Here is a 23,505-nt window from a genome sequence, read left to right as displayed (position 1 = left end):
TAAAAGAGCCTTCTGCTCTCTCTCTAACGTCTCATTCCCTGGCAAAACCTCTCTCAGTTCATCAAATCTGTACTTTTTATAAATGTCAAATATGCTCTTGTAAATAAAAAGCCGAGCAAGTTATCTTAAATAAATGTCAACCGTGTTGTTTCAAATGTTAAATATGTCACCCTAATTTTGGCAGACAATGGATCATGTACAACACCATGTGCAAGAAAGCAATTGCCATCAGAGAAACATGCAACTCCTATTGCCCATTCACTGAAGTTACGTAGAGTGTCGACATTCCAAATATGAAGGGTGAAACATTGTGGACTAGAAATCCACAGCATTTATGAGACAAGATCATTCCTCCAAGCTCACAGCTGCAGTGAAATCCTGGCAATGCATGCACTCCGACATAAATCATTTCACAGCAGACCCTGTATACTCTCATTCTCCCTCCCAATCAAGTGAAACATTTAAGCAGAGAAAGGGAGTGAAGAAATAAATGGTTGCTACTTTATCGACCAGTCAATCTAAGTGTATACATGTGGAATTGGTGGATGTGGGAGCAACACACAGCTGTGACCATCCAATGTCAATTCAACCATCTTGGGTTTTTGATAAATCGTCGGGCATGTATACATAGGCTACGGAAAATATACACATTGAATTTGGCTAATACTCAGCTGAACTATTCTGAACAGGCAGATTCCTATGAAAGGACATCAATAGGCCGACGTTATAAAAGACTCATTGTCAAGGCAGCAGTGGTGTTCATTTCTGAAAATGACGCCAGGCTTGATCCTGGCTGCAAAAACTGATCGGTTTTGTTCGTTTATGAATTAACAAGCGTAATGCGATAGCCAATAGCACACATGGACACACGCAGCACGGCACAAAACACCAGCTTTTTAGAAAGCAAGCACAATGAGTGTTGAGGTTTTCGTACCGAGTTTTTCTACGAGTTTCAGCATGACCCCGCCGATGTGAATTTCGCCGGTCACCCGCAGCGACACGTCCCTATGGAGGTCGGTCACGTGCATCTTCAATTCCCAAGTCCCGTCAGCATAGCAGCCATCAGGCATTCGTATACCGTCCAGCGCCATCCTTTCAAGAGAACAATGGTAATTAGACACAGAAAAACAACAAGTCAAGGATTTTAATCTACAGGCCTAGGCATCAAAGAAACTTTACTCAATAATTAGGTAGGCCTATGAGTTACAATGCAGAAGGCTAGTATATGAAAACAAGTCGATCAATGTGCATTACGATTAGAACAAGTGGTTCAGCAGCTGACTGAAGTAATATGCGAGTAAAAGAAAGCAAGAGATTGTTTGGCCAAATAAGACCAACCAGTTGTAACTAAGTTTTATGCATAATGTTATTTACAGAACAGGCTAGTAAAGGAGCTTACAAATGATTAAGTTTTCTGAGCAAGAAAGGGACGTAGCCTACACTCATGACTTGGGGAGTGGGGTCATTTTGAAAGTCAGTATCATGTGAATGTTTGCATTTACGCAATTACTTTTGTCGTTCTGTGAGTACGTTATAGACAGAAGTCACACATGGCCCAGTGTGGAATATGCAAGAAATGAATAAGAAAATAAGTCAATTATACTAAGAGAAAACTGCGTCATTCAGTCAATATAGAGACTGGGCCTTATGATATAACCTCCAACACACTTCCCGTAGCTAGACAAGCAAGCAACAACCAACAGGCAGAAATCCACGTCATTTTGTCAAGTTAACCCATTCACCTGTTGTAGATAACGGAAAGTATACCAATTTGTCAAATATGAAGCGGATTACGTAAGCACATTCACACAAGAACTTGCTCTTTAAATGCAAACTTGCTTCTGTTAGCCTACAAACGCAATAAAACCACCAGTTTCTCACTCCACTTTAAATCTCAAAGCACTATCATAAGTATTCGATAAAGCTAGCCTATATTTCAAATTCATTTCAAACCGTTATTTTGAACACGTCGCTAGCTTCCAAGCAAACGGCAACCACTGCTCTGTCGGTAGAGCTATACGGTGCGCAAAGCGCCGCGACTCTTTCTTGCGCCTAAAGAAAGAAAATGAAAATCATTAACAATGTCCACTCACCTTCTCAGACAAAACCCAACACCAAGAAATCCGTTCGTAGTTCCTACGCTTTAATGTTCCGTTATTCTTCTCCTGTATATCATGTAGCTACTTCGTATGCTGGAGGAAAATCCCAGAGAACTACCCCCAAGTTAAGTATCCCAAACTGTCTCCTCGGGCTTTTGCTAATGGCGTTTCTTTTTACTCCCTCCCTTTCCAGCAGATAACGTCACTCACTCCTCCAATCCCACTTTTCCTTTCACACAGACTGTTCTCTCAGACCGGTCAGATCTCATTATTCCTCCCTCGATTTTTTATTTCAGAAAGGGGAAAAACTGTGGTTCATGCCTGCGCCACGCTAGGCATTAGACTATGTGCATTTATGGGTTGAAATATTTACGCTTAATTGCCATATAGTCATATCTTTTTAAATTATGTTTATTTCTAATTGTGTGCGCTAAAATCAGGCCACTGCTTTACTCTGTCCAACTCTTTAAAAATGTTCGTCGTTTGGGACCAAGCAAATATTGTTCAGTAGAGTTAAAACTCAACAGTTGAATCGGGACTAGGGAATGGGAAAGTCTAAGGACCGCCACTGCTGCCTTTTATGGAAATAGTACCGAGTGCGCTGGGGTACATCCGGGGACCGCTGGGGTCTTCGTTTTGGATTTACACACAATTACTCATTAAGTAAACAAGGCAAAGAGCTATTTTCGTGGTGTTGAAATAGTAACGTTAGGACTGTAATTTCTTCATAATCCAGTTGAAAGGTGTAAAGTTGTACTTGAATATATTGTTTGCTGGTTTTATTGTTATAAGACTGTTTATCCGTTACTTTGTCTAATATGCTATATTCTTTTCAAATTGTAACAAGTAATTCACTGTTTTCACTAAATTGGCTGGGAGTAGTTCAAACTTATATTAGCCCGGCGTTTTCTTTTGTTTGTTTTTTTTTTTAGTTACTACCTTATTTTAACATAAAACTAAAAATATCTCTATGCACTGACAATGGTTATTAATTTAAAATAAAAATGTAGCATTTACCCTTTACATGGTAGGCTTATTAATTTCCTTTCATGACTTGAACATAATCAGGTAGTTTATCATTTCTCAGCATTATATATCCAAATCATTTTCTACAGCCATAGTTTTAAGTAGTTAGATATTCTCATGTTGCTGACTACTTTTGTTGTTGTGTCTCATAAAATATTTTTTTTACTTTACAGAACAAGGGCGTGTATCTGTCAAGGGCATGTATACTTTTACAAAATTTGATCAAAAAATGGTTTCCTAGATCCTTTGAAATGGCTTCATGGAAAACAAAACAAAACCAGATACATAATTCCACACCTTGAACCCTTATCCCACCCCTCGCATCTCCAGAGGGACAAATCATTCATAGCAACCAGTTGGATGTTTTGAAAATTCTACTCACTAGGAAAAAATTATGTTCACTATAACTGTGGGTAAAAGTGGGAGTGTACAACCAAACTGTTTAGTCACTGGAAAGATTTATTCTTACTGAAAAAGCCAGTGTCACCTGAAGAGTCACCAGTTACTGCTCATTATAAATTGGGCACATTATCTGTGCATTAAATATGGCATGTCACCAATCTAAAGGAATCATTTGAGTCTTAGTACATATTGTGCAATACTTTGATAGTGCCTATTTAATTGTCATAGTCCACAGTACTTTTATACTCCTGATTTTATAATATGTTTGCCAGAAAACAGAGATGTGAAGTTCATACAGTCATTCTCTTATCTTTTGATTGCATAGGTTTTTTAAATCAGTTTATTCACCCTCACCTCCCTTTGATCACAAGACATAAACTCAAAGTCTAATTTCAGCCTAATATTACCTGAAGCAATTTGCAGTGAGGTACTGCCTACTCAATGAAAAGTTCTTAATTTTACAAAAACTGGGGAAAACCCTGCTCAAGTACTTCTTGAGCACAAAGGTTTGTTTAAGGAACATTCAAAATAAGGTTAAAAGGGGAAATGATATGGATAGTGTGGCAGTGTGAAAAAATCTAATAAATGATCATCCAAATGACCATCTGAAGTTAAAACCGTAAAACACAATTAACCACAATCTCACACACACACACACAAAACACAATGAAAAATGTTTTCCATATTTACCCCCCCCCCAAAAAAAAAAGTAGCACCAAATCAATTATGACACACTCACACATATGAGCATTGCCTGTCTATATAAAGCATTCTCTTCTCTGTTTCTGGAGTGGATGAGCACGGCTGTAACCGCCCCCCCCCCCATCCCAGAGCAGTGCGCAGACCCGCTTCAGGTGAACTTTACGCCATGAATCACCACGGCTCTGCTTCCAGCAGCAGCAGAAGAAGAGGGCCAGTTCCAGCAGAAGAATTCAGCCGCACATTTGGTCTGCATCAAAGCGATTTATAACCCTTCTCCCTGCTAGCCTGACCTGAGCTCAGTCTGGCAGAGGCTCCATTGCCTTTTATAGGCTCTGTTTTAATTAGGGTGCAAAGATGGAGTCAGAAGGCGATGCAGGAGTGGAAGGGACTCAAGGTTCGGAATGTGGCAAGTTAGAGGAGCTAAGATGTGGAGTCCAAACAAAATTGGGTTCGTGCAGTCTATGCTACTGGAGCCTCAAAGACCACCGAAGAATTGTTCGCTCAACCAAATTCATTTCGGAAGCAGTATGTTATAATTAAAATCTCAAGTAGTGTCAGTATACCAGGAACAACACAAAATCATTGCACATTAATTTATTTTTCTCCCATCAACATTTCTACAGTAACACATGAAGCTTATGAAATGGCAAACACAGCAAATAACTGCTATGCTAGGAGTAAGAAACAGCAGTATGATCTGGGTATGATCAGCATATCAGAAAAACAGATAAGGGGAAAACTGTGATTGCACACACCATGAGTAACAAATAATTTGTTAAAAATAAAATAAAAAGTAAAGCACCACAGCTATACCTGGACACAACAGATTATGGTTAAAAACAAACAAAAAGTCAAACATGAATTAAAGTCACAAAAACAGACAATGTTTTTCTATATGTGTAATCTTTGATAGGACAAAAATGCAAGGAAATGAAGACAAGACGAAAATATAAGGGTATGGCAATTTAATGCATTTTCTATTAGTAAAAATGATGCAAAATTAATCTACTACACGCATGTTGGCGATAAATCCAAGTATTGCGTAATGTCAGAGGAAAAAGACATATTTCTAAAAATTCTTTCATTTTTGAAATATTTTTGGAATCTGGACATGGAATATGCCCTTTTCTTTTTAAAACTAGCATAATCTTTGCCCACACACAGATGAGACGGTGTACACAGAAATATCAAAACCAAGCAAAATGAAATACGTTCTACTGTCCAAATCAACAAACTAGGCATTTTTCTTTCCAGTTGAAAACTAAAAAAAAAGAAAGAAAAATTACTAGATTTTTTATGGCACTTTTAATGAATGCGACAGCATTCTGTATACAGTAGTGCAATTTAATGCAATGCATTCTGCATTGGTCTGTGAATTGTTGGGGACTTGGGTCAATTTAATAATAATTAATTCACCCAAAATCCAAAACTGAGATCAGGACAATATTGACTGCTGAAAAAAACAATGTGGCCATAGCACTGTGGTACAGAGCTATTCCAAGGCTTGCTTAACCTCTGTTAAAGCAATTCACAATTAATCAAACTGTAATTGTATGAGATACTTGTATCAGACATTGGGATCTGCAAAAGGTTTTAATAGAGGACGTGCTGAGAAAGCTCATAAGCAGGTCTGCGATGATATGAGCCTATCATATAACCGAGCCTGCCACCTAGTGGACATAAGCAGCAATTTCACCTAGTCACATAGCACCACACCTTATATAAAAGCCTCCAGCATATATTAATAACTCTTCCCAGAAATAACCTTTTTATGACTTTCTGTAAAGGGAGGACATTAACAGAGAGGAAAAGCGATGATCCTTATAGAGCAACAAGACAAAAATGAAAAATTTTGAATACGACCACCGAGTTAAGAAAGAAAACGTTTTGTTTTAATAAAAGGAAATACAGCGTCGGATGGCAGTTTGAAACCATTACAGGCATGAGTTATTGCACAGCTTTCCAGAGTCAACAGTTTGTCAGCTTATCGTTTCAATGTCAAAAGTAACAGTCATTTAGAGATTCTTCAGTCAGCCCAGAAGCGGACACAACGGAGACATTATCGGATGGCTTCTTTCGCTCCACGCACACATTCTGAAGGTCCGAGATCACAGAACGCAACCCGGATTTCAAAGTGCAACACACCACAGGAAAACTACATGAGATGCAACCTTTCAATTATTTCTGCATGCCGTCTATAGATGGATCACAAAAACAAGTAATTTGGGAACAGATGTGGAATTAATACCTTACTAAGTGAATTAGGTTTTCAATAAGCATTTTTGGCTATTGGGTAAAAGGTGCTTTACCAGATTAGCCATGACCAAGTGCAAGCTGTGTGCTTGTCAGTGCTGCAGTCAGGTGCGCCTGAAGGAAATTCACAGCTGACACAAAATGTTCTCACAATGTTGCTGCAATGTTGCCGCTACGTTATAACATTGACAAACTATTTCAGTAACACTGTGCAAACATTTTAAGTTTGCTGGGTAAGGCCTAACAACGCAGCAGGAAACAGGCCAATAGGCATCTCCACTGTATATTCTTAGAGGTCATTACTTATTATTGGCCAGCCTCCATCCACCAGCAAGCTACATTTGAGCACACTGGCACATTCACAAGTCATTTCTGTACAGCTTAGACACTGCAAGTTTCAGACAGACGTTTCTATCAACCCATTTTCTGAGAGCCCAATTGTTTTTTGTTTTTTTTTTGTTTTTTTTTTAAGTCTGCTGAATGCCGGCCTGTGTCTTAGTGACATTTCAGTGATCTCCCAAGCTGATTTGCAAACTGGCATTCCTCCTGGCTACCGTTCACGAGGCAGCGGCACAACAACGTCCTTGCAGTCTTTGCAGCTTAGCATCGTTAGCCGTTTAGCATCTCATATAACCCTCACTTTCTTTCTTTTTTTCTCCTTCAGTGCCTTTGATCCCTCCAGAGTTTATAACTGAGTTTCCAGCTCCATTAAGGGTGAGGCATCTCTACAGGGACACAATTATGTCCATAAGAGCGCCCAGGTCCATTTCACATGTTTGAGATGGCGAACATATAAATTATAGATTAGCAGGCAATGGTCTACATGAATGTAGTAGATATTAGTAATCCACTTTTGACTTAATCGACTATCATCATCAGTCAGTTACAATGCCCACGTGACAGAAGGACCCTTGTCCCCTTCAGACTTGTTCCAATGTTTACCACAAATGTAGAGGGAACATACTGACATCTAGTGGACACACACAGTAATGCAAAACAAAAAACTAAAAAAAATAAGTAACCTCACTTTATAAAATTTGCATTGTTCCTTCTTGAAGTCATTTCTGTTACATTCCGATATTTTTTTTAAAGTACATGTTTTAAATGGCAATGTTTGATTCTAAGAATGTCTTGCTTCCTTCATTATGTTTAAGCAGATGTAGAAATCAGTTCAGAGACTTCAGGACTTCACAAACACAATAAGCTGGAGATTGACTGGCAGCACTAATCAGTCAGATTGTTCAGATATGCATTCCTCCCTCCTTCTCCACACTTAGAAATCAGAAATATTTGGCCACCGACAAGCAAGGACATAGATCGCCTTTCAACTCGGAGGTACAACAAAATTCAAAAGAAACTGTCTTTAGAATTTTTTAAGGGGGGGGGGGGGGGGGGGGGGGGCACGAACAGTATCACCCAATAGAACATGACAATATTGGGGGGACATTTCGATATTTTCCCAAGGTTGGAAGAACCGGGATCTACGTCCGTGCTGGCAACAATTCAACAAAGGGTAATCATAAAAATGCCCATAAAAACATTGACGATAAATTAATTGGCTACAAAAATGAAGCATATTCCTCCGTATATCCATGTAAACAGAAGTGCCTGAAAGTCACATCTCAATCATAACTTTCATAAGGTTTTTTTCTTTTCTTTTCATAAATCAAACAATATTTCAGGAATAATCAGAAGAGCGATAAAAATTCCAGACCGAATCTCTCACAACACACATCACACATTTAACCACTTCTTTGTCTAAGCTTCATTCACGCAGAGCCCTTTTTAACCAGTATTACTCAGCAATCCACCTCCCCAGCATTTGGCTGTGTTCAGAAGTGCGGTATATAAACGCAGCGACAGTTTCGTGCCTCGCCGTGAGCTCCTGCAGCTTCGCTCGCATCGTAGCGCCAGCGATCGCAGGGTCTTCCTCTGAGCTGCTTCCTGATTGGTGCTCCATAAAAGCACTGACACTTCATGCAAATTTTTTTCTTTTTTCTTTTTTAGTTCCATGCAACCAGAGCTCAGAGAAAGACCCCCTTTCCTGACTCGGGCTCTGACAACGAGGACAGCGTTCCTCCGTTTGTGCGCGGTGGCGTTTCATGACAGACGGGTGACATCGTCGTGCGGCGTCAGGAACGGAGCGCTTGCGAGCTCCGCCCACCTCGGAACGGCTACGGCTACCTGAAGCCTCGCCACCGGCCTGACGCCAACATCGCAGGCGTGGCACCGCACCTGACTGACTCCGCCTAAAAAATGGAACGCTAAACAAAAAAATAAACAAACGAAGCTAGAAGGTCGTTACAGCACCATTTGGTCGACATACAAATGGATTATAAAGGTTTATTGTTCAGTTACGACAACCTAGTCCGTGACGATCGAGATTAGTTCTTTTCTGGTATAAAAAGACAATGGCTTTGCTGATTTTAGTAAAAGGTTATAGATATTTAGTTCTAGGAAAAGTCACACAGTAGTTTTGTGGTAATTAGCAAATAGAGGAACGGAACACAGGTCACGCTCCTTCCTGATATAGGAAAATAAAAAGGGGAAACAGGTTATAATCTAGTTAATTTCCCACAATTAATAAAGGAAAAAAAAATCTTGTTAGGTAATAAATTAATATTAAAATAAATACTCTTTTGACCCCTTTAAGTGTTTTAATTTTGCATTGAATATTTGCTCTATCGTGTTGCTTTGGGATGCAGTTAGATCTACGAAAGAGCCCACTGTCCTTTCTAACCCCTCAATCTGCTGTCTAAACTCAAGTCCATGCCCTTGAGAATGGGAACCGAACAGAGAAGAATGAAGGTTGAAAGTAATGGGGGGGGGGTGTCCAGGCTTGTGCGTGGTGCAGCTCCTGCAGGCTTGGGGAGGAGGGGGACATTATTGGGATGAGGGTCAGGCTGTGAATGAGGTGGGGGGGGGGGGGGTGTTTAGATGTTTAGAGAGGTCTTTGTAGACAGGCATTGAGGACTCAACCACAGTGTGCAGATTCCAACAGCCCACAAGGGGGCGCCGAGTTTCACGGATCCCCCACAACGCTCCGCTCATCAGGGCGTGTTCCGGAACTCGGACAGTGGCACTGGCTCCGCCCACGCGAGGCTACGGTCCAACGTGCCGCCCGTCACGCCTGGCTGGGAGTGGCGCTTGGCCTTGTGCGAGTCTGAGCCGCCCCCGAGCGCGAGCAGGACGTCTGTACGTGTGCGCAGATGTGTGTGCGCGTGTGTCCTGCGCCAAAAGAGCGAGAGGCAAATCTGTGTGTGTGTGTGCGCGCGTGTGTTAACGTGTGTGTCTGTGTGTCCGCGTGGAGTGTGCACGTGTTTGCGCGTGCGCATATTCGTGCATTTGTGGCACTGATGCTCGGTGTCCGCGTGCTACACCGGGTCAGGATTGTCTTCGCTGGACTCGGGCAGCTCGTTCTGCCTGTACATGAAGGTCAGCAGGAACAGCGCCACGTCGTGCGAGGACCAATAGGCTGTGTGCGACGTCACTGCCGACCAATAGCGGCTCTCCACCAGGCCCTCGCGGAGCTCGAAGTCGATGCGGTGCTCCAGCTCCACTGTAACACAAACACAAACACAGGGACGTTCTGACTGCACAGCTACACACCTGTGCTTCTCACATGATCAACACCCGCACTCCTCAGTTCATACTATAAACAAAGGGGAGGCCAAATATACTGCTTACAATGATAATGCTGAGAAGCCAAAGCAGACCATCGTGTTCCCTGTTCATACGCTGTGTGGGAAAAGCGTATGCATACGTTTCATTTGTTTGTTAGCATTTAAATGAGAGGAGGGGTTTTACTGGCGTGTGAAGACGAGTGTTAGGCTGGGAGAGGGCAGGTAGAGGGCTCTCACGCGTGGTATCGATGATGGCGGAGGTGGACTGTGACATGGCGGACAGGCCGTATGACGATTGGCTCTCCCCCGGTCTCTTCTCCTCGCCCTCGGGCGCCCCGCCCTCCACGCCGGACGTCTGGCTGCTGGAGCGGGAGAATCTGGAGAACAGGATCCCGCCGATGCCCTTGCCGATGCTCGCCGCGCCTGTGCCGAGAGCGGGGAGCGGGAGGTGAAGCGGCGGCCCGCTGCGGCATGCCGACGGGACACGACTCGGAGAGCGTCGGCTCCGATTCCTCATTTACTGCTGTCCCGTCCTGCACCAAACACACGCCACCTCTGCGCCTTACACACACACACACACACACATACTCCACCTCTGCGCCTTACACACACACACACACTCCACCTCTGCGCCTTATACACACACACACTCCACCTCTGCGCCTTACACACACACACTCCACCTCTGCGCCTTACACACACACACACACACGTACACACACACACACGCACACGCATCACACATACACACACTCCACCTCTGGGCCTTACACACACACACACACGTACACACGTACACGTACACACACACACACACACACACACTCCACCTCTGCGCCTTACACACACACACACACTCCACCTCTGCGCCTTATACACACACACACACTCCACCTCTGCGCCTTATACACACACACACACTCCACCTCTGCGCCTGATACACACACACACACACACACACGTACACACACACACACACACACATACACACACACACACACACACACACACACACACACTCCACCTCTGCGCCTTATACACACACACACACTCCACCTCTGCGCCTTATACACACACACACACTCCACCTCTGCGCCTTATACACACACACACACACACGTACACGCGTTCACAAACGCATGCACGCATGCACACACATACACACACGCTCTTTCACAAGAAGCTGTCCTCCTGTGCTGCTCTAGCACTTCTCATTAAGTTCAACTCAGCTTTTATATTCAATCCTGTCCTGGGTTATGAAAATGTGACAAAAGATCATATTTTAATATATATTCCCATACTCTCTGGAGACTTTATTTTTAAATCAGACAAACAAATTTCACAAAACCTGAAAGGAAGCGGCCTCCGGCCAGCTGACTGCATAGCAGTATGTTAATAATCGACTTTATCCTCACACATCACAAATACCAGAGATGCTGACCAGATGTGTTCGCTTTTCTGTCAGCGAGAGGTAAATCAGCAGCCTTGATGTGTAAATGTACCACAGCAGTGTTAACACAAGAGACAGGTCTCAGAGGGAACATGGTCTTAAAAACGCGAGTTGGTGAAGAACCAGCGCAGCTGCTTGCGTTTCCACGCAGTTGCACCACAAGAGGGCAGTATTCACAACATTTCTCCTTCATTGATATCGTTACTGCTGGTGTGACCAATAAGCAGGACTCCTTGATAAAGGAGGAATATTGAGTGACACTTTGGCCTTTGTGGAGCAGACGGGGATTAGCGCTTTTAATGAAAGCTGCTGTAACTGAATCAATAGTGCCTTTGTCCTTTTCTAACTTTGAGCTCCAGAGAAGCTAATACGCGCACCAATAAAACTCTCTCGATTACAGCAGAAGGAAACCCAATTAGCACTTCATTCAGCATGCACAACAGGGCTTTGGTATTCGCTTGGCTCTCCCGTGCCCACTTCCTAATTAGAACGAAGGAAATGCCTGCAGCAGAAACTCCTGTGTACAGAGGTTTGTGGTTCTGCAGCACCCAGTAACCTTTGCTGAAAAACTGTGGAGGAGCCAGGTACCGGTTATTCACCCCATCTTTTAAAGGCTCTTTAAATGGCGAAACAACACTCCACAGTACTTCTGGCACACATACAAGCAACTGAACTCAGAAGCCTCTGTAAGCAGGAACAAAGGGAAATAACTGATATCCCTTAATAATAATAACAACAGTAATATTTAAAAACAATAATAATCAGCATCCTCATCATCACCATCAGCAGCACTAGCATACCCAGGTCTTCAATTAAAATGTGCCATTTTATTTAGAGTATTATTTATATGCTAAAGCAACTCCTTCCAGTTAATTTAGTGCTTGTGACTGGTACTGAAGCTAAAGAGAATTATGACTCCTGACGTAGTCTACATCCTCCTCACAGAAAAAATCCTTCCTCTATAAAGGTGCCAATATAGTTGCTATTTTGTTACGGATGTCCACTGTGAAAGCAGTTTAATGGGAATGTTAAAAACATGTGACAAACGTAATATTTGTTTTTTTTTTATTGCTATCCAAGCATTAATCTCCCAAAAGTTTCATTTCAATGCCAACTGCATTCAGTGGAGTAAACTACGCAACAAAAATAGTACCATTTTCTCATAGCAGACCATGGCAAAATTGATCCCTACAACAATTATTTTTTCATGAGCGACTGCCAGATGAAGGCATAAATTATTCATCTGCTAAGCGATTATAGAAACAGACAGCAATACGGCCCATAGGAAGCTGTTCGGCACATGGAGTATTCTGGGATACGCGGTTTAATGCATGAGTGGGTGGCTAAAAAGGCTAATATTGAACAGCAGGTGCGGCCATTGACACTGCTATGCCACGCACGCTGGGCCACGTGGTTATGATAACGCGCTCGCGGGCTAGCTTAGCATTTTGCTCAGGCACAATAGCCAGCGATGCTCTTCTGTGTACAGTATGGTGTGTGAGAAGGGTGGGGCAGACCACAGGGGAGCAGACTCTCAATACGCAGTATGGGGCGGGCACAGTGGCATAGTGGTTAGCACTGTTGCCTCGCAAGAAGGAGGTTCTGGGTTCGAATCCGGGTCCGACCGGATCCTCTCTGCGTGGAGTTTGCATGCTCTCCCCGTGTTCGTGTGGGTTTACTCCGGGTACTCTGGTTTCCTCCCACACTCAAAGACATGCATGTTAGATGCGCTCCTGCAGTTGCCCTTAACCAAGGCACTGGCCTCAGAGCTGCAGTTGGTCCCCGGGCGCTGCACTGTGGCTGCCCACTGCCACAAGTAACTGTGCAGAGGACAAAATACCCCACGGGGTTCAATAAAAGTATATCTTACCGAAGACCTGGCCACAGCCTGCCAATGCCAAATTGCATCAAGATTATTATTTTTTACATCTTGATTACCCATTGGCCGTGAGACCACACTGAAGTCTGAGTTGATTGAAAGCGGTTGAATTCCCCCCCCCCCCCCCCCCCCCCCCCCGGCACAGCAGACGGCCAATGGTTATCCCATAGAAGGATATGACAGGTAAAATAACAGAAATAATGCGGTTTCTAAACATTTAAATTGCCAGAAACCTTAATGCGAACCATTTGGATTTGGCCACTTTGCTGGATCTATTTACTCGCACACACCTGCTGCTGCCACTACCATTCAGGACAGCTCTGACCCCAGGGTTAGACAGCGGCGCTAGCAGCTGAGAGCTCATTCCACACATTCAAAGCATTTCCAATATTACGATCAGCTGCATTTAATCCAGGTGGCCACGCCCGCCATTACTCAAGACTGTGAAGAGGCTGAAGTTATTCCCTGCTGGATAAAAAGAAAGAGCTGACCGGACAATCTCCACTTCCTTCTCTAAACTCACAGGGTGGTGCACGTGTGAGCAAAGCGAGATTTAGCAGAGCCCCGAAAACCATCTGCTGGGTCTACGCCCCGCTAACAAGATGGAGAGCGCCAACCTCCGTGAATCAGGCCGCGTTGCCACGGGGAACCGACTCGAATTTGCTACACTGGAATTCAGATGCAATTTATCATCCTTCTGTCAGATCTCTCAACTTCTAAAAGCAAAAAAACTGAGGTGGCAAAAAAATGTAGGCTACGCTGATACAGCTACAAGACTCCTAAAATAGTCTCGCTCTCATGAATTTTCTTCTTTTTACTTGCTAATCTCTGTATTCACATTACACTGACCTGCTCTTCAAAACCGGTTTGAGGTACTGTTGACCGTAAACAAGCAGCCATTTTAGTCTACAGCCTCCGCAGTGCAAAGAAGATTTCCCCTGCACGTAAATCTTTCACAAATAAGCATCTAACAAGACGAACTTCGTCAGCATTTAGTAATAGTCATAATTATACAATGCTGAATGGTCAAAAGAGTGAAAGCTCATTCATCCCCGCTCCCTCGTTCACACACACACACACACATCCCCCCCCCCCCCCGTCTCTCTCTGTCTCTCTCTCACCCAGGATGCTGGCCTTGCCCAGGTTGGTGATGGACTCCCCGTAGTGCCTGCGGGCCAGCACGGGGGAGGTGCTGGGGCTGGGGATGCTCTCCGTGTCCGAGGCAGTCTCCTTCACCGGGTTGATGAACGTCGGACGGATCTCCTCGTAATGGGTGGGGTTGGTGGTGTTGCACCTGAGGGCCACCAGGGCGGCGTTAGCACAGGGAGAGGCTTACAAACACAACTGGGCTGGCTTAAGAGCTCAGACCAGCACAGGTACGTTCTAAACCAGGCCTACCAAAACAAACTATAGCAAAACCATAGTTAAGTCCCACCCCCCCCCCTCCAAAAAAAAGAAATTCTGACTATGGCGTCTACATGAATATGCCATAAGAATGAATGAGGCTTTGAGTTCTCACCAGTGTATTTGGACAGGTGCAATGTTGCTGTAATGCTTCAGGATGAGGGGCTCCAGCCTGTAAGCCTACAAACAGACACGGTCAGAGTAAACCTGTTTACATTTTATCTATATATATTATAGCTATGTCAGACAGATTGATATATTCAGTAATGGCTGTGAGACTTCATGTTAAACGTGAGTAAAACCCTAAACCCCAGAGGGAAACGCGGTGAGCCCCCAGCCCGCTAACGCTAAGCGACGGACAGGCGTGGCAGGAGGGGCGACTGACGGACGGGCAGGAGGAGGGGCCGGCTCACCACGGGGTCGGTGGGGTGGAAGATGTTGAACAGGCGCTGGCAGATGGATTTGGGCAGGATGTGGTCCTGGTAGCCACTGTTGCCCGGCCGGATGCCCCGCAGGGCCAGGAAGACGGCCAGCGGGGAGCCCATGCAGAAGAAGTTCTCCACCTGGGACGGGCGGACAGAGGAACAGAGCAGGGCCCGGTCATCAGGCCGCAGAGACGCAGCTGGGACGGGTTATCAGACACACCGCCGAACGTCACACGCACTCAGACCAACGCGCCCTACCTTAAACTTCAGGGCCGGGGACGACAGTGCCTTGGAGGCCTCCAGCCCCTGAAGCTGATCCTCCAGCTCCCTCAACCTGCAGGACAAAGAGCAGGAACAAGCTGAGCTACTCCAGGAGACGAAAACAAAGAGCCAAAAATGCACAACTCATATGCTAAAGAATCCACGCGGAATCAAACCTAGGGAGAGCAAAAAGTTTCCATGATGATTAAACAACACATTGTGATAACACCTTCACTATCACCACTTAACAGGCCACTGAACTGAATAAAGTGAAGCTATTTCTAACTCTAAACCGAACGCTTTCAGTCTTACGCGTTTATTCATTTTCACAGTGATTTATTTTTAACCGCTGCGATTGTTTTAAACGTGGCCCCACTGAAAGAGAACAAGCTCTGGCTGCCTGAGGAAGCGTGGCGTTCTGGCTTCTGAGCCACGCTGGCCTACTCGTGCCGAACCCCGCCATTCTGATCACACGGTCGCTTCCTGAGCACACCGGGCGAGCGCTCGCTCGCCATTGATAGCGTGCGACAGGGTTCCCAGCTTCTGTGAAAGACAGCGCGGCCCATTCGTTAAAATCGCCGCTGACGTTTCCGTGGCAATAGGCGCCGGCACCGAGTTTTTTCCCGCTTCAGAACCTCCGGTTGCTGAGGCAACCTGTATTACAATTCCAACCATCTCACTTCATATTTTGCACGTCATTAAGGTCCTTCATGAATTGAAAAGGCAACAATATAAATGCCAAAAATACCACCTGGTCCTTTGTGGTCACCGGGAGGCAGGATATTCCTGCTGTTTCCTGTATCAGTGTGAAATACACACTTACGTGTCGCTGCACTGAAATCAGATTTCTGCATCCTTTATAAAGCTGACTTTCACAGCTCATAAATACCTGCACCAAGGTTGTGTTCGTCCGGCAAGCAACTCTTATACACAAATTGTAATTAGCTATAAAATTGCGATAGAACAACGTAATAATATGGGCACTGCGGTATATTTATGAACAATGTGGAAGTAATTTCCACCTACTCTCTGTCTCTACTGTAAGAAAGTAGTTAAGAATGATTTACAAATCTGAACTGCTCATTATATTTCAGTGTTGTAAGCAGAATTGTACAGTATTCTCGGAAATTCTTATGAGGTACAGAATCTGTAGCCAGGTAATCATTAAGATTGCATTACCTTTACGATCTTAACTGGGATAAATATACTTGTATGCTTGCTTAGACAAAAGAAATAGTATCACTAGTATCCTCTTTCAATTATTTAGTACTTTCTGGGATGTGGAGACCTTCTGAGTGTGGAAAACTGGCTCTAGATTTAGGAGTGTTGTTTCTGCCAAGGTGAGTGAAGACAGAAAGTTCTGGGATGTCAAACGTGAATGGAATGTTCTGGAATTTCGAAAGCAGATGGTACATTGTGGAATGTTGAGTGTGGTTTCTGGAATACTGTCTGAGCACGGCTGGTTCTGAAGCTCTGGAACACCCAACGCGAGCGGCACGCAGTTCCAGAACGTGTCGCGCGTTTCCGGTTCTAGAACACGCGCAGCGGGAGGCCGCGTACCGCCGCCTGGTGATCTGCAGCTGCTCCAGCAGGTGGCGCTCCTCGTAGCTGAGCCAGCGCAGGTCCACCTCCTCCAGCTCGTGATGCTCCTGCAGGCAGAAGCGCACCGGGTCCCAGCCGGTCATGATGTCGAAGGTGATGACGCAGCCCAGCGAGTGGGACACGATGGACACCTTCCCGCCGTTCTCCTCGAACTCGGGGTTCCGCGAGCAGAAGAGCGTGTAGAGCCGGTTCAGCTCCTGCGTCAGGCCTTTGGTGATCTAGAACAGCGGGAAGCAGGAAGAGAGATGAGCGAGAGCTCGGGCTCCGAGGCAGTCACAGCCATGGATATTCCCTGCATTATAAACCGTTTATAAACGTGGGTTCGTCCCCGTGCTCTGTACGAGGGAACATCTATTTTCATACCGTGTATAATGTTCGATGTACAAACGGCAAGACCATCTGACTTGTCAGACTCATGCTTCAATTACATCCGTCTCCATGAAAAATCAGCCATTAAGCGGCCTGTGGTAGAGACGAAGCATGTTCCAGGCCCATAAACCCCCTGTATAAACCAAGCGGGCTCATTTGGAGGGCGGATGTATCAGGGGCTGCAGTGGGACCCAGGCCCCTCACCTCATCCCTGTACAGGGGGCTGGTGTAGTACATGATGTCCATGGCACTGCTGTTCAGCATGTCTCTCAGGCCGCGAACCTTGTCTGGGGTGATGGAGTCCACCGTGTCTGGAGAAATCAAAGCACACATTTACAATGCAAATCAAAGGGCTCTTTACCCTGTTTCACCTTACTAGTACAGTACAGATATACTGTACATATCTATAATAACTACAGTAAATAGTATAGTAAGTATAGTAAATATCTATAGCTAAGAGCAAAATGTACCTATGTCTAAATGTTAGAAATCAACCCTAGCTATACACATCATGCACAAAGAAATGGGCACTTGTTCAGTATATTGATTCTGCTTTGTACCTCTCCCAAACAAACATTCTAACATTACACTGTATATGCATCTTATTTTCTATATCATTCATTCATAAACTCGTAATGGGGCATCATGTTCTCTACACCTCCGTGCGGTGGAGTCCTCACGGGCGTGCCGTTATTTGAGGAAGATGTCAGGCGGTAGACGAAGCGCACGGGGAGAGAAAGCGGCCTGAAGCGCACACTAAGCCACACGCGGGAGGGCGCCACGCCCTGACCTAAATACTGCAGCGCTGAGGTAAGCCCCTCTCTCCCTCCCGCCCCCCACAGAGCCGCCGCTCTGACGCGGGCACACCCCGCCCGCCCGCCTGCCCGCCGCAGTGCCAGGCCGCTGCGGTGCCAGGCCAGGGAGCAGTACCTCCGTCCAGGGCCAGCTTGGACCTCCACTCCACGGGCAGGAACTCCACGTGCTCGGCAGTGCGCTCCGAAAAGTGCTTCTCCTCCATCTTCCTCGCGGCGTCCCTCATCCTGCGGACCAGGGAGCACGGCATCAGCTGCTATACCATACAGCACCACCACACAGGCAACTCTATACCCCCTATATAACACCCTAAACTCCTCAACTGAGCATCAGGCAACTCTATACCCCCTATATAACACCCTAAACCCCTCAACTGAGCATCAGGCAACTCTATACCCCCTATATAACACCCTAAACCCCTCAACTGAGCATCAGGCAACTCTATACCCCCTATATAACACCCTAAACTCCTCAACTGAGCATCAGGCAACTCTATACCCCCTATATAACACCCTAAACTCCTCAACTGAGCATCAGGCAACTCTATACCCCCTATATAACACCCTAAACCCCTCAACTGAGCATCAGGCAACTCTATACCCCCTATATAACACCCTAAACCCCTCAACTGAGCATCAGGCAACTCTATACCCCCTATATAACACCCTAAACTCCTCAACTGAGCATCAGGCAACTCTATACCCCCTATATAACACCCTAAACCCCTCAACTGAGCATCAGGCAACTCTATACCCCCTATATAACACCCTAAACCCCTCAACTGAGCATCAGGCAACTCTATACCCCCTATATAACACCCTAAACTCCTCAACTGAGCATCAGGCAACTCTATACCCCCTATATAACACCCTAAACCCCTCAACTGAGCATCAGGCAACTCTATACCCCCTATATAACACCCTAAACCCCTCAACTGAGCATCAGGCAACTCTATACCCCCTATATAACACCCTAAACCCCTCAACTGAGCATCAGGCAACTCTATACCCCCTATATAACACCCTAAACTCCTCAACTGAGCATCAGGCAACTCTATACCCCCTATATAACACCCTAAACCCCTCAACTGAGCACCACCATACAGGCAACCCTATATCCCCTATATAACACCCTAAACCCCTCAACTGGGCACCACCATACAGGCAACCCTATATCCCCTATATAACACCCTAAACCCCTCAGCTGAGCACCCCCATACAGGCAACTCTATACCCCCTATATAACACCCTAAACCCCTCAGCTGAGCACCCCCATACAGGCAACTCTATACCCCCTATATAACACCCTAAACCCCTCAGCTGAGCACCCCCATACAGGCAACTCTATACCCCCTATAAAACACCCTAAACCCCTCAGCTAAGCATCAGGCAACTCTATACCCCCTATATAACACCCTAAACCCCTCAGCTGAGCACCACCATACAGGCAACTCTACATCCCCTATAAAACACCCTAAACCCCTCAGCTAAGCATCAGGCAACTCTATACCCCCTATATAACACCCTAAACCCCTCAGCTGAGCATCAGGCAACTCTATGTCCCCTATATAACACCCTAAACCCCTCAGCTAAGCATCAGGCAACTCTATACCCCCTATATAACACCCTAAACCCCTCAGCTGAGCATCAGGCAACTCTATGTCCCCTATAAAACACCCTAAACCCCACAGCTGAGCATCAGGCAACTCTATATCCCCTATAAAACACCCTAAACCCCACATCTGAGCACCCCCATACAGGCAACTCTACATCCCATATAAAAAATACTGAACCTCTCCATACTTTTCATATACAGCCAACGTCACGTGTCAGTAACTGTAAGCTATACAAGTGCAAGCACTAGAGTGCAACAGTAACACATGAGTACAGCGCAAAGTTGAAAATGGAGGGGTGTTTATCAGAGGCCATTCTTAATGGATTTATAAGAGGACCTCAGATCTTACTCATCACCCGCTACAGCGCTTGCCAGTCTGGAACACATTTACAACGCTATTTGTTTGCCAGTACGCCTCTCGTGCACTGGCAGAATTTGAATGTGCTGATTCACTCGGCTCTCATCTCAGCACCAGTATTACACTCCGCGTTACGCACACAGAACCCCGGGGGCACATCAACAGACAAATGAGCGTACCTCTCGTTTGACTGAAATCACATTACACGCGCCTAAGTGGGCAAATCTGATTTTTTTAAATCCATTAATGACATTTACAATATGAGCAGTGGGGCAGAGGGAAAGCCAGAAGCCAAAAAAGAACATCACGCTTGGCATCGCTGCCATCATCGCGTGGCACCGGGCCACAGCTGTTTGCCCAAACATAGCTTACAGTTTTTGCCAACTTGTTAAAATCCTGTCGAAAACTGTATAAAATGTATAACTTAATCAAGGCATGACATTCACACACTAACACTGCACTCACAAACAGTAAGTTTATCACTCAAACAAACGCACTGCTGTTGATGCGTCAGGCATCACGCTCTACACTATTCCACACTGCGTCATCACATCTCAACAGCAAATCAGCCAAGGCCTCGAGGAAGACTGAACTGAAAAGGTTCCGTGGAATTTTCTGTCCTTGCACGGCGCTCCGCACGCTCGTTAACGGCAGGTGCGCGAAGCCGTGACAATGCAAGGCAAACACAGCTGCAGACGGCGGATTTAGCCGGAGCACAGACCGGCACGGGCGTCTCTCAGGGAAGCTTTCAGGAGAGGATGTCTGTCTGTCAGCACCGCAGCCTGCACGGTTCGGCTGCGGCATTGCTTAGTCACTCTGTATTCGGTGCTTTTAAAGGCACGCGCGAGAGTCACTTTGAATTCGGTGCTATTAACGGCACGCGCGAGAGTCACTGAATTCGGTGCTATTAACGGCACGCGCGAGAGTCACTCTGAATTCGGTGCTATTAACGGCATGCGCGATAGTCACTCTGAATTCGGTGCTATTAACGGCAGGCGCGAGACTCAATGTGTATCCGGCGATATTAACGGCACACGCGGGTCTGTTAAGCCGGGCACCCACCGCACGCGTATCGGCCGCGAGCGCACTACGCGCGTATTACGCGCGTAACTGAAGCGTAGTTGAAGTACTGTTATTACAACGGCAGCGGGCGACGTCGTCTCCACCAGATGCGAACGCGTCGCGTACCGGCTGCGAAGCTCGCGCGACACAAGCGAACTGAAGCGTAGTTTTTCGCTTCAGTTCTATTTTTTCGGCTTGTCGCGCGTCACGATGGCCTGTTTATACACAGAAATATGCTCTAAAATGCTAGGTATACATGCTCTGATTTATATTTCATCCTTATATTACTGGGGGTGTGTCCCTAGTTACCTCCCAGATATTTTATAAGCACCAAAAAAAAAAATACAAGCCTTTTCGTTTTGTAAAAATAAATAAATAAATAACTGGAACCTGGGGAAAAGGCAAACTTAGTTTCGCTGTCTTATTTTGCGGAGGGGGTGGGGTAAATTTGAAAATACACCACAGAAAGACGTAGCCTATCGCACTTGTACTTGAAAGCTTCCGGTGTTCATGGCGTTGTGGTGTTCATATCTCTTCAAGATTAAACTGTTACTGTCTTTTTCATGATTAGCTGATTTTACTAAATATGATCCTATAAATGTTTTGACGTGAATGACAAGACAACACGGGAATTCCCAATGGTTGATTACGGATTATTTATTATTATTATGATCATTACATATTCTTCATGAAATTGGCACGCTTGTTAACCAAGCAAATAAATTAATACAGTTTGAGATTGATTGTTATGCAGGCTACGTTGCGATTTAAGTTTATGGTAATTCTTGAAAGCGTTTACTTTCTCACGTATTTACAAGTTAACGAAATATTACCAAATTAACAAACTGAAAAAGGTCTCTCACCAAAGTATTCACTTAACCCATAATCAACAGTCCTGAACAAACATGAAATACACGATGTAATCCCACTGTAGACTGCGAGAGCTACTAGGAATATATAGCTTTTACGCAAGCCTTTGCGCGACACAAACGGAACCAGTGGAGACACCCTACGCGCCGCGTCGTGCTGCTTCGCCGTGCTACTACGCGACGCTTACGCGACGCGTGCGGTGGGTGCCCGGCGTTAGAGCCAGCCTGCGGTAACGGCTCTGCTGTCACACACTCTGACACCTGTTTTCGCTCATTTCAAAAAGCATCAATCAATTACCCTCCGCTAGAATACGGTGATGTAGGTCTGACAACATTCAGGATGTCTCTTTCTGTTATACAAATTAACTGCATGTTATAACGCAGCGCGACAAAGTTTATGCGGTAATACAGTGTGTTCAGTCAATTTTCAGTCATTCACTACCAAAGTTAATTCATTAAGTGAAGTTGAAGGCTACCCATTCATTTGCGTCTTCATTCTTGTAATGCTTAAATGCCACATATGCAAGACACAGAATATAGGAACATGAACTGCAGAGACTTGATGAATTTATAATCTTTCACTTGATTTATTAACCTGTCAAATGTTTGTTTAAAAAAATCAAATATAACTTTAATCAGCTATTAACATTTTATGGCTCATTTTCCATTTTTAACCAACTTGTAAATTGAAAATGTCACAGCACACAGATGAGAACTTACAAAGGAAGATTTTAAAAAAACCCAAATTGACTAAAAGTTTGTACACGGCGCTGAGGACAGACTTATTTCTAATGCGACCGTCTGCAAGCTGTACTCTGGACTCATGATTTCATGAATTGCTGCTGCCACACGCTGAACTTCATGACAAACGATCTCTGAACAGAGGCCAATAAGCAGACAGCACAAGATGGGCTGTGTCCTTTACTGTCTGACCAGCGCTCTACCAGGACCGCGGATGAAATGTAGCCGGCCTCATTACTACAGCCCAACAGAGAAGGGGGTTCACAGGAGGGGGCAGTGATCTCTGCTCCTGCCCTCTCCCCGGGGTGTAGGAGCAGACAGAGAGCGGGAAAACGAGGGGGGGGGGGGGGCGGGGCTCAGACTGAGATCTCGCTTCTTGATGGGGGGAGGGGGGGGGCGGGGGATATGGTGCTAATCTGTACACTCTGAGACATGGGGCTTATGCCCTTAGCCTGCTTTACCCTATTAGCATGCTAAGCCCTCTGGAGACCAGAGCCAGCAGAGCCGCTAAATCTGCCACATACAGACACACAGACAGACGCACATACAGACA

General features: G+C 45.3%; 2 protein-coding genes across 6 annotated transcripts in view; both read right to left on the bottom strand.

The window, feature by feature from the left end:
• fermt2 (fermitin family member 2) overlaps nt 1-2,286 on the bottom strand; it is a 41,713-nt gene extending 39,427 nt beyond the window's left edge. The window contains exons 1-2 of one of the 4 annotated variants that reach the window (XM_035431087.1): nt 2,094-2,286; nt 935-1,092 (exon numbers count right to left, since the gene is read on the bottom strand). In XM_035431087.1, the coding sequence (XP_035286978.1) occupies nt 935-1,091 (157 nt within the window). In that variant the 5' untranslated portion in view covers nt 1,092; nt 2,094-2,286. The remainder of the gene's footprint in view (nt 1-934; nt 1,093-2,093) is intronic. The other 3 variants (XM_035431096.1, XM_035431105.1, XM_035431111.1) reach the window with 3 other exon arrangements.
• A 3,813-nt stretch (nt 2,287-6,099) lies between these two features.
• The window catches only part of ddhd1a (DDHD domain containing 1a), a 32,759-nt gene continuing 15,353 nt past the window's right edge, over nt 6,100-23,505 (bottom strand). For both annotated transcript variants that reach the window (XM_035426261.1, XM_035426271.1), the window contains 9 exons: nt 18,426-18,535; nt 17,700-17,806; nt 17,085-17,344; nt 15,522-15,597; nt 15,252-15,401; nt 14,954-15,018; nt 14,556-14,728; nt 10,343-10,528; nt 6,100-10,041 (listed from right to left, as the gene is read on the bottom strand). In XM_035426261.1, the coding sequence (XP_035282152.1) occupies nt 9,857-10,041; nt 10,343-10,528; nt 14,556-14,728; nt 14,954-15,018; nt 15,252-15,401; nt 15,522-15,597; nt 17,085-17,344; nt 17,700-17,806; nt 18,426-18,535 (1,312 nt within the window). In that variant the 3' untranslated portion in view covers nt 6,100-9,856. The remainder of the gene's footprint in view (nt 10,042-10,342; nt 10,529-14,555; nt 14,729-14,953; nt 15,019-15,251; nt 15,402-15,521; nt 15,598-17,084; nt 17,345-17,699; nt 17,807-18,425; nt 18,536-23,505) is intronic.

Source organism: Anguilla anguilla, chromosome 1 (genome assembly GCF_013347855.1).
Source record: "Anguilla anguilla isolate fAngAng1 chromosome 1, fAngAng1.pri, whole genome shotgun sequence".
Taxonomy (NCBI): Eukaryota; Metazoa; Chordata; class Actinopteri; order Anguilliformes; family Anguillidae; genus Anguilla; species Anguilla anguilla.
The sequence above is the reverse complement of the archived record's forward strand: the minus strand, read 5'-3'. Positions and strand labels throughout refer to the sequence as shown.